Below are 12,185 nucleotides of genomic sequence, written 5' to 3' on the forward strand. Positions count from 1 at the left end.
CTATTGTGAAATTTTCATAGTTGTGTTGTTACCATTGTCTTAGTGAAGCCATGATTTCTTTTTTTTTGGTTAAAAGGAACTTTCATAAACTAGAACGACAAAGGAGGAGCAGGGCAAAGCCTACTCAAATACAAACCACTCAAGTCAAAATCAACTAAACTAGAAATGTCCACAGGCGGACTTTCAAAAATAAAAAAACCAGCAGCTTGGCAACCACCCTTGCGAGCTAACGCATCCGCACATCTATTCATCTCAATTTCATCACAATCTCTAGTCCATGTTTTTATTTACATTTTACATAAATTTTGCCAAATAAGATGGAATAGTTATCTTATATGATTTTTATAAATAATTATTAAATATATGCATGATCCATCTTATATGATAAAATTTTGATTCATAGAATCAACTTAATAGTGATTGCTCTTTATCAGTAAGCCAAGACACTAATTAATATGTAAAATCCACCATAAATCATATAAAAAAAAATCCACCATAAGTAATTTATCCTATATAATAAAGTAATTATCTTATGACATGTCTTGTGGAAGGTCCAACTCACATATTCAATGGATTGCCAAATAGCCAATTACCACAGTCCATTTGTTTTGTAAAAAATATTTACCGCTTTTTTCAAAAGTTTGGTATGGTAGAAAACGTCGTTTGTAGTTGAATAAAAATAAGTACAACAAAAGTGGAAAACATTTTCCACTATTCAAAAGCAAAAACCATTTAAACCTAAAGGGTTGGTTTAGTGGTTTTTAAAGCATCATTATATTCATGAGATTTTAGGTATGAAAATTCTCGCCAATATCTTGGCAACAACAATTTTCTAGAATGTTACACATTCAAAAAACTACTATAGATAAACTAAAATTTTATTTTCTTAGTCAAGGTCTATTTTCACGATTGAAAGTTTTGGTCATATACTTATTTGAAAGTAAAACAAGTGTATGTCAAATAAATTTTTTTTTTTTTTTAACACATTGCAACCAAATAGAAATCAAGAAAGATTCATTTTTCAAAAAATGCTTTCTATTAAAAAAAAAAAAAACATTAAGATTAATAAAATAAAAGATAAGATTCAATTGGGCCCAATTCTCACTTTGAATCATAAATGCACCCAATTTCTGAAGGGTGAGATTGGGCCGAACGTGAGTTTGTTCAATTTCTTCTTGGGCTGTCAGTGTGTCTCTCGGTCTCTTTTTTTGGTTGTTTTTATTTCAGGTATTTTCAGCTATAGACAACCATTTTCGACTGAACCTTTGCTCACAGAGATAGAGTGAGAGAGAGAAATATGGCAGGAGGGCATGGAGCGGGAACTACTTACAAGGGCATCACGGTGCATCAACCAAAGCGCTGGCACTCCATCACCGGCAAGGGCATGTGCGCTGTCATGTGGTCAGTGTTGTGTTTGACCTTCATTTCTTCTTTTCAATTTTTGTTTTTTCTATTAATCGAACCCCTAATTTTGTTTTTCACATCCTTTAATCAATTTCTTACTATCAATCAACTGGTTATCTTCTAATTCAGTATCTCAGATCTGCTTACTTCGTGTTATTTTATCGTAATCTAGTTTCTTCACTGTCTTTCTCAGGATCTGAAATGTGCGAACGCTATATAGAATTAGTGAAAAAAATTTTATTTTTGATTTGGTGGAAATCTGTGTTATAAATTATAAGTGGGTTTTAGCTGTAAATACTAAAAACATAGACCCCAAAAAAAAAAAAAAAAAAAATCTTGATGGGTCTCAGGATTCAACAACAGGGTTTTCGGAGCTTAGTTTATTTTTAGTATATAATTTAGTATATATATTTTGCCAAATAAATGAATGTTGACAATGATGGTATGTGTCCATGGTTTTTTTTTATTTTTATTTTTATTTATTATTATTATTTTTTTCTTTCTTAATTGTGACTTTAATTTTCGGGTGTGTTTATGAACTTTATTGGAATTTGATATTTCAGGTTTTGGATTCTGTACAGAGCCAAACAAGATGCCCCTGTAGTACTGGTAAGAGTCAATTTTGTTTCAGCTTTCTCTGTATTTGACGCCTCTTTCTTTATAATATGATTTTTTTGAATTTTTTTTTTCCCCCATGTTTCATCTTTAGGGTTGGCGACATCCTTGGGAGGGCCATGGTGATCATTCCCATGGCGATGAGCATGAACATTAGGTCTGTTGTATCTTTCTTTGCTTTTAGCTACTAAAAATTGGATGCCTAGTTATCATGAAGTGCTTTATCTACTGTTCAATCAAATGGGTTTATCCACTCTTTGGTACTTGTTTAAAAACTACTAGAGGAAGTCTTATTGCTTTCATTTGATTGTTTATTAATGAGAATGGAATTCCTCCTTATAGGCTATACTTACAAATCTTTCTTGTTTGAATTAAAGACTAGGTTTGTGTTAAAATGGGTCATGCTTGATGGCATATATGGATGCATATACATATTCTAAATATTGCTTGTATATTGGGAAATTACTGTAGCACACTGAAAAGAACCTAGCATTTGAAACTCTTTGACTAAACTATGTATAGGTTAATCCTAACTGATGGCAATTTAGCTTTTAAACCAACATTCTAGGAGGAATTGTTGTATACTTGTATATTCTGCATTGTGTAGTAAGTTGATTATTTCTGTTAAGTTTGAAATATTAGATAGTCATTGCTTATCTCTTATACATTTGTCCATTAAGACAGGCAGGCAATAGAGAAGGGAAAAAAGAAGGGTTTATTTTTTGGAAAAGGTTTGTCTCCGAACATGTTTGGATCCTTGGGCTCCAACCACCAATAGAAAGATGACATGTATCCCGACTCACTTGGTTGGTTGGGTTAAGTTGATGTCATCTTCCTATTCTTGGTTGGAGCCCAAGGTTCCGAACATGTTTGGAGCCAAAATTTGTCCTTTTTTTTGGAGGGGGTGGGGAGGGGGGTGTTTGGGGAAGGATTGAAAAATTTTTATTAGAAAAGTATTTTGAGAAGTGAAACCCTTGCCTTCTTTATATATCAACTTGTGAGCCCTCTTTTGGAAACTCAAGAGGAAAACAAACAATCTTCAAACTTCCAATATCAGTATAAAAACTGGTAAAGTAATTAGCCATAGACTTTGTTTCTCTATAAACACAATGAATTTACCAGAAAAACAGCAAGTGTAAAAGGTTCAGTCATAAGTTGGCAATACTCTTTCACTTTCTGTGGATTCAGCACTTTTTTTTTAAAGGATCATCTCAGTACGAGTCTGTATCCATATTACAGTCCTTTTCCACTTGTAACCCAAGCCTAAATTCCTAACTGTCCCCAATTCATCATGCAACACCAAGGCAGGTTAAATTCTTCTCAGATAACAAGCCATCCGGATTCAGCAACCAAATTCCTTCAGGAGAAGGGATACACCTACCTCTCTCTCTCGATAAGTAATAAGATTTTATTGAAGAAAATAAGCTACCTTATGCATACAAGATGTATGTGTAAGAGCATCCACATTGGTGGAGCTATAATTTTAGCTATTTGGCACCACAAAAAGCTACTTTATCTATTTTACCTTCTCACTTTACAAAACATCCAACATCAGTGCTTTTATTTTAGCTTTCAACACAATAAAATAATATATCCACTACAATAAAATAATATATCTATTTCAATAAACAACCATCACAACCACCACCATCGGTCAAGCACCGCTTCACACAACCCACCACCACCACTGGTCAACCACCACTTCACACAGCCCACAAATAGAACCACCAAAATCAGCCCATAACTGCCCAAGAAAATCAACCCACAACCACAATAATAAAACCCATGGCAACCCAAGCCAACTTAGCCAAGAAAATCAACACACAGCCACAAAAGAAAAACTCAGGCGAGATCCATCACAACATGACCCACGAACCCCACGGCACAAACCGATGACCCACCAGGGCATGACCCACGAATCAACAAAACTCATTTAACCATCGGCAACTGCAAGAAATGAAGAGTGTGAGGACTGAGGGGAGAGAGGAGCAATGGGTAGAAATGGGAAAGGAGGTGAAAGAAAAAAAAAATTAAAATATTCTAACCATTAGTGTGAACACAACATAAAATAATTATTTATTTATTTTTAACTTTGAGCTACAGTGCACAGCCATCTTTGGCTGTGCACTGTAGCTGAGAAGCCAAAATTTTTGGCTATAGCTCCACCATTGCAGCTCCACTTTTGTGATTGGTGGTGCTAAAAAATATTGCTATTTTTAGCACCACCAATGTGGATGCTCTAATATAGGCTATATAGCCAAAGAATTAAAAAAGAATAGAAATTCCAAATGGAAAGAAAGAGAACCAATGAAATAAATGACATTGTCAAAATTGGTAGGCCCTAAATGCAAGACCAATCAAACAAAGTCCTAATAAAAGATGACTTCAGTTGGACCACTGAGACTTCTATGCAATCAGAAGTGCTGTGATTTCTCTCCATAATATCCATTGCAAGCGTACTGGGCTCAAATCCCAAACAAATGATGAGTGTTTACCAAATCAATTTCTCCAACCACTTAACAACACTCCCTGGAATCACCCAATGGACACCAATCATAGGGAAGACAAAAACCCTTAGACGTGTGCAACAACACAATGCAACAGGAGGCTGCCATAGTCTCCCCACTTTTCCTACACGTACAGCACCAATTAACCATGCTATAGGCTCTCTTCATAAGGTTGTCATATGTTGGGGTCTCTCCCCAAGCTACTGTCAAAAGAAGCACTAACCAATCTATTTTTTGTTTTGTAAGCCAACACAAACATTCCATTTATAGGAGCTTCTTATTTTCAGCAGTAGCAGGCTAGCAGCCACCTTGAGGATACCGGAACATATGAGTTGCAAATCCTCCCCAAGTTTCTAGACCAAACTCACATCTAAAATGCGAGTTTCTAGATTATACATTTGAGCTTGTTATTTTCAGCAGTAACAGCCACCTTAAGGATACCAGAACCTTAAGGAACTTTTTGCTTTTGTTATTTGGTTTATTTGTCATTATATTTGAATCTTTATTCTTTGAAGAATGGTGAAAATTTGGCATGTAATGAAAAATGTTGAGCTGCTCATGGAGAATGAGGGAGGTTAATTTTTATTGTACTAATAAAAAAAAAAAAGATCGAGGGGGGTTATTTTAGAAAGATGTCCACTTAGGGTATAATTTATGATACTGAGGATTATGCATCTGGGCAATATTGAGCAAAAAAGATGAAATTTCTCAATTTTTTCTTGTTTGACTCGTGTACTGTGTGAAGATTTAATAATATGGAACTTAATAATTTTATCAGCTATAATTAAATATTTTTTTTTTAGTTCTATCCTTTTGAAATGTGCCAATGTATAAGAAAGATTATGTTTGAACTTTGAATTATAGGTGAATGTCAGGATACTTGGTTAGCTTCATTACATGATACTCAAAAAGGTTATTGGTACAGCCACTTGTTTAGGATGATCTATAGACTATAGCCCGTAGATGAGAGTGATAGCTGTGCCTACTTCCAGAAATATGAGAGATTCAAAATAACTACAATCTAATGTGTGTTTGTTCATATCCTGTCAATGTTCATGCATGAATTCCTTCTTTACAAGAGGTAGCTGGCAAATGAGTTGCACCATGATTTGGTGGACAAATGCTTACTAAGCTCTTCTCTCAATTGTATATTTAATTTTTAATAGTATAAACTGCAAAATAAATTGGACGAAACATGCTCAGATTCTATTATTTGCAGGCGTCCCATTGAGCTGAAATGACAGGACAAAGAATTCTGTTGGTGGGGTTCTTGGCACAAATTTATGTCAATTTTCTTTGTTTGTTTCAATAAAGTGATTGTGGAAAAGAGATTGTATGGGCAGGATGCGATGACAAATGAACATCAAACTTCATTTCACCATGTCTGTGAGCATGAACATTACTTCGATTTTAATGTGTTATTTACGTTCCTGACCTCCTATCCTTTTGTGTAATATATTTTTAAGCAGCAGGGAATCCTATCATTTTTCCATACATAGCTAGCTACCTGTTCTTGCCCAAAATAATGTCAATTTTTAACCTTATTGGCTTCTATTCATTTTAATTCAATTCATTGTTTATTTAGGAACACAATTCTCCCTCAAATTGAAATTACCGTAGGTTTGATTTATAGAAGAACAAGAAAAACAAGTTACAGAGATTTGTTTGGTACTCGTATATTAGTCTGTAAGAGCATCAATAGCCAGTTTTGCTATCTTATCTTATTTTACCATCTCAAAAGGTTACTTTATCAATTATACCATAGCATTTTACAATACACCCAACATCCTAAAACTCTATTTTTTTTTCCCATTTTATTTAAATATTCTTTTTTATTCCTTTTTTTTTTTCTCTTCCTTTTCTTCTCTTTCTCCCTCATCCTCTAGCACCGGCCACAACTAAACAAACAATCACAACCATGCCACCACTACCCTCGGCCCAACAAAATCCCACCGGAAACAAAAACCCAAAAAAAAAAAAATAAATAAAACCCACCAAATACCCACTACAAACCCAGCAAACCCATAGCAACCCAACCAACCAAACGTCGGACACCAAACCCAGAAACCAGCCACCATGTCAAAACCACCAAACCCACCAAACGCCGGTCTCTATGCCGATCTCCACGTTGGCCACCAAACCCACCAAACGCTGGTCTCTATGCCGTTCTCCACATCGGTCTCCACGCCGATCTTCACCGCGCTGACCTTCAGCCACCAGCCTCGCCACCACGTCGATCTAGAAATCCGATTTGGCGTGAGCTCCGATCTGGCACAGACTCAACTAAGAGAAGCTTGACAATGGCGAGAGAGAGAGAGGGGATGAGAAAGAGAGAAGGAAGAGAGAGAAAAGAAAGAAAAAATGAGAGAGGAGTGAGAAATTGCCGGGTAAAACGTGGAGAGAGCATTAAATTTTTTTTTTTTTTTTTTTTTTTTTTTTTTAATACCATTCAGCTACAGTACCATCTTACATTTGAGATGGTACTGTAGCTAAATCTCAAAGAAAATTTGGCTTTTCCCGTATGGCCTTTCGGTTGTTGATCAATTTTTGGGCCTGTATGTCAAAAGTACTTTACATTTGGCATATAACAGGCCCATTGTTGATGCTCTAAGCACCTCAAAGTACTCCTAAGTTACCCAAGCTCACTTTACATGAATAAAATCTGTGGACACAATTTTGCGTAGTTGTTGAAATGGATTGTTAATAAAATGATCTTGATAGTAGAGTCATGTGAAAATAGTGCTATTCTAGTTACTATTTATTACCTTAATAAGTTGTAAAAAAGATTTTGAAAAATGTATATCCATAATGTTGCACTTAAAAAGTTAAAAACACCGCACAAAATGGAAGTGCTCGATACCTTCACATGCTTAAAACTTGGACTGGCTTTTGTAGTGTGGTGTCGTTTGACTGGCTTCTCCTGTCAAATTCGGGCTAAGGCCCGTACCAGCTGATATGTTACCTCTAAAATCATTGAGTGGATTAACAAGCTTGATTCCCATTTCTGTTAGAATTTGACTGGCCTGAGGCCTAATCCGCATTGAATTCCAGTGTAACTCTTTTGCTCCTGTTCACACTTTAAACTATCTTCCTTCAAATTTGAGAACAAGTTTTTGTTTTTTGTTTTTAATACGTAATTCAATAGTTACAATCAATTAGGGGATTTGAGCTCTGAATATCTTTAAAAGACCGGCAGGAGATGTCAACTAGTTAAATTATAAAGTTCTTGGCAAATTTGAGAACAAGTTAAGAACCTCGCAAATCACAATTATTTGTATGGCTTCATTAATGAGCTGAATGGAAACATTTCTTACTGCAAGACTCGCTGTGTAAGGGTCAACAGCACAAAGTATTGAAACAGTCACTGGCATCCACGTGTGTAGGAGAGCTTACCATCAGAGAAGGGCAACAAATCTGATCACCCATCCGTGTGTAATATTTCTCAAATTGATTATTTAAGAATAATAAACACATTAGATTCTCAAATCATGTTAGCTCCCCAACTCTTCGTCATAAGTCAAGAAAATTTAAGGTTGGCATGGTTGTATAGTGTAGACAAAGGGACGACCTACCTGGCTAAGGTTTACAATGTCATCACAATCACATGCCAATATACATAGAAAAATGCGCACGGTATCTTAACCTTCGCGAAATCTGTATATTAGCGCTGAGGTTGTCTTTCAATTGCCCAACATGGCTAAGAGCCCTTGTCCACTGTCACAAGAGAAATGATTGTCGGGATGTTTGGTTTCTTTTGGTTATTGTTCGAAAGTGGGGAAGAATTACTTGACATTAATCAAGGAGTATGCCGGAGCAACAAGAAAAATGGAATTGATAAGAAGCTTAATCGTCTAGCCAGACTGGGAAAATAAGTTCACATCACATGGCAAAAAATCAAGGACCAAATAGTTGAAGGAAAAAGACAAGGCCTTAAAAGAGGAAAAAGAACATACCATGTCTTACTCGTTCTATTATCTTCTTTGCAATGGGCAATGTGTGATTGTTCTTTGTCACTATACTTATTACTAGCGACTCACTTCTTAATCATCGCAAAATACCTAAATTGTTTCTCATGATAAGGTTGTGCTCTTTATAGTTCAACCGACACTTTTTGATATTTCCAACAAAAACGTCCAGTCAAATTCTCATCTCTTCTCTCCCTTGCAACTATCAAATTATTAACCAAAAAAAAAGTCTTGTGTTAATCGGCTAACAATAACCTCAATTTTTCCTTGAATGTGTCTGATAGTGTTTGTGATATTGTTGGTGTTAATCAAAAATTTCTAGAGTTTCTAAAGATATGACAATTATTGTCACAACAAGGAAATTATATATGTAACAACACCAGAACAACGTAGAAAATGACATGAGGAATAGATGTGCAATGACAGTTATTGAGCAATGTAAAGGTGCACACAACAAGGACAAGTGACATCAAACTAGTTTTAAGAAGTTATATAAATAGTATCAAATATTGTGACAGAGTGTTATTCAAGCTCAATGAAAAAGAGACATGTGGAAGGAAAAATTGTTAGTACCCATCAAAGGCCTTAAGTATAAATAGAGGATTTGGTCTCAAGAAAAAGATACCACTCTCTGTTTTAACTTGCTAATACAGAGATAATTGAAATCATTTAGCTCATTGGGAGATTCTCTCGTAATTCATAGAGCTTTAGAAGGTGTTCATACTTGTAAACGGTTTCTTGTAATTTTGTTAGTCACTTTAATCTTGTTTATACAAGTTTATTTTATTTTGATTCTAGTTCTTAATTAGTTGTTAGTCCTATTTGATCCATAATGCATTATCTTTGATCTAATTTAATGTTTAGAATTACTAAGGCTATTATCTGTTCATTGCTTTGCACATTTTTTATTTTACCTTCAAACTGTTTACTATTTAGATTGACTAGGCTTCGAACCACTCTGTTTATAATTAGATTTAGCGTAATAATGAATAACTTAGTTGCTTGGGATCCAATGACATTTTATCTTACTTAGAAGTTTAGACCTTGAACTTGGTAACTTAGAATTTAGTTTTTAGCTTTCCGTAGTTCATTGTTATTTGCATTTCCTCCTTCGAACATGAAAAGTCCTCTTAAAAGCTTGGTTAAAGCCTTAAAGGTATCAAACCACATCTAATCCTCTGAACACTTTGAACAGGTTGTTTAAAATACTCTCTAACAGACGTGAAGCCCAACTTTCCTGCTAACCTTTTTTTCATCTGTTTCACAAGGCTCGGAATCTACCTCCAAATCCAACACTCTAGACAAGAAGTGCAAGCAAATCCCATTGTGATCAAATGACCTTCTCAACATCAATAACCCAACCTGTCTCCTTGGTATGTTTAGAGAAAAGAAGAGAGTTTAGGGGATGAGAATTTTTGGTCAGGAAAGAAGGGAAGGAAAGAGTGGATAATCTCTCTCTCTCTCTCTCTCTCAGAGCATGGATCTTGATTGGTGGATGAGAAAGTAAGTGGGTGGGTTGGGACCTGTTAGATATTTTTTTCTTTGAAAAAAGAAGAAGATTTTGTGTCATTAAAAATAAACAATTGCATTGCTTCGTTATTCACATATGTTAAAATTTGAAGAACAGATATTATAGATATTAAAAAATAAAAGTGCCCAAAATGTAAACTGCATAAACCAATTGTGTGTTTTCACTTGAATTTTTATTCTTGAAGTCAACATTTAAAGTTTTGAGTTGTTACGGATTCTTCTGGTAATCCGCTCAAATATGATTCGTTGGTTTTGGTAAGGAGACTACTTAGCTTTAGAATAAATTATTCTTCCTAGTTTTCCTTGTCCGAAACTTTGTTTGACTCATTTTTAATTTACGGCCCCAAAGACATGGTTTTCATTCATTATTTAGAAAACAATTAATCAATATGAACTCACATGGATTCATAGAGTTAAAGAAAAACCAAAAACAAAGTACATTAACAGGTTGCAGGCTTGTACAGGCTTATCTAGTAGAGTACAATAATACAAACATGGCTAAACTGCCTTATAAGAATGAATAAAAGAATATTCTCAGGAAAAAATAAAAAAAGAAAATAATAAAATAGAATCAATGACTATATCTAGCTTTGTACTGTGCCCTAAGTGGTGAGCCAGAGAGGGCAAGCCTTTAAATTGGGTTGCCAACCTTGGGATTCCCACTGTTACGTACGTACAACTAGCTAGTTTGTTAGAATGTTGAGAAGTGAAACTCTAGTCTGGATCAAACGCCTAAACATGCAATCCAGCTCAGCCTCAAGATCTTCAATGGCAATCTCCACTGCCTCCAATCTTTTATTCGCACTTTGAAGCGCCATTACATCGCACATATCATATAAACCTTGACTACCCACGCGTATGAACCTTGACGCAAAAGACCCTTTAGCTGATTTTTGATCCAGCCATGGTATAGAAATGAGGGACAATAGTGACTCCACGATAGTAATACTAGTCACCTTCACTTCCTTTAGCACATCAACCACTACTTTAAGGCTCTCATCGATTGGTGAGTGATTCGAAACAATGGATTTGCTCTTAATCCCTTTTAAAGAATTCAAGCACTTCAATGTTTCCTTCTTCAACTTCTTTCTATAGTGATTATAAGCCGCAATTTTGGTACCAATATCGGGCTCGCCAATACATACCATACGTAATGTGAATTGAAGATCATGGAGTTGTTCTTTGACGAGCAATAGAACATCTTTAGAAATGCCACACACGTCCAACATTCTTAGAGATGCCTCCGAGACCTCATGAACCCACTTTTCTTGTCGATGGTGCACAAGGGATTGTTGGATAGTGGGTGAATGAAGGAGGAGATTGGCAGAGTTGTGTAAGTCCCTAAGAGCATCAAAATTTGGGAGTGCCATAAGAGAAAAAGATGCGACTCTGAAATGAATTTATGTTTATGAGAGTATACGTACTTCGTAGCTAATTTCTTCGTTTTGAGTTCTATTGTATATAGAAGCCTATAAAGACAGGAAATCCTGAATCAGATCTGAGGTCTTTATGTGAACAGACCATGAAGTACCCTATATAGTACGGCTGAGCACAATTGGCAACAGCTAAGAGACCAAGTTATTTGAAGGAACCTTCCGTTAGAGATAGTGAGCCAAAGTGTGCAGTGGCTAAGATTTTGTTGTTGGTGAATAGACTACTATGCTAAATATTCATGCACGAGGTGGGAGGTGCCAACCTGTGTTAATTTTTAATTCGAAAGAAGACAATATGTCTTGCAAACGAGAGACATTAAAAAAATGAGCAATCAGCTAAAGGGTAGGATCTTGTCAAGAAAATAAAGAGGATAGAGATCGTAGGGTTAGTTACAACTGTTCATGGTTTTGGTTTCTTTGTGCACGACATGGAAATCTGAGACTAGCTAAGATCAACATTTGCGGTACCGACTTCATGGAAATTCTTGGGAAAGTTCGTCACCATCCGGATCAGCATACTTGCTAGAAAGGTTAGTGGTCATAGAAACAAGCTGAACGATTCGGATAATGCTAGTATATGATTTCGGATAACGTATGAATTTTCACGACGGTTTGTCGAAACTCAAAATGTTTACTTTATGTGTTCTGAAAAATCAGTTTACATACAGAAGATTACATAAGAGAGAAGAGAGTAATCAACCCAAAGAGTTTTCATGATTTGGTAGTATGTG

At 35.5% G+C, this 12,185-nt stretch overlaps 2 protein-coding genes across 2 annotated transcripts; one reads left to right on the forward strand and one right to left on the reverse strand.

The window, feature by feature from the left end:
• The first annotated feature begins 1,217 nt into the window (after positions 1-1,217).
• Positions 1,218-6,020, forward strand: LOC126712535 (NADH dehydrogenase [ubiquinone] 1 beta subcomplex subunit 2). The gene is made up of 4 exons (XM_050411890.1): positions 1,218-1,401; positions 1,968-2,013; positions 2,114-2,176; positions 5,746-6,020. Exons 1-3 carry the CDS (start codon positions 1,298-1,300, stop codon positions 2,174-2,176), a joined length of 213 nt encoding a protein of 70 aa, XP_050267847.1. The 5' UTR covers positions 1,218-1,297; the 3' UTR covers positions 5,746-6,020.
• A 4,644-nt stretch (positions 6,021-10,664) lies between these two features.
• LOC126701769 (uncharacterized) lies at positions 10,665-11,417 on the reverse strand. The gene has a single exon (XM_050400130.1). The coding sequence runs from the start codon at positions 11,389-11,391 to the stop codon at positions 10,705-10,707; it is 687 nt and encodes a 228-aa protein (XP_050256087.1). The 5' UTR covers positions 11,392-11,417; the 3' UTR covers positions 10,665-10,704.
• Positions 11,418-12,185: the final 768 nt, after the last annotated feature.

This window comes from Quercus robur, chromosome 2 (genome assembly GCF_932294415.1).
Source record: "Quercus robur chromosome 2, dhQueRobu3.1, whole genome shotgun sequence".
Classification (NCBI taxonomy): Eukaryota; Viridiplantae; Streptophyta; class Magnoliopsida; order Fagales; family Fagaceae; genus Quercus; species Quercus robur.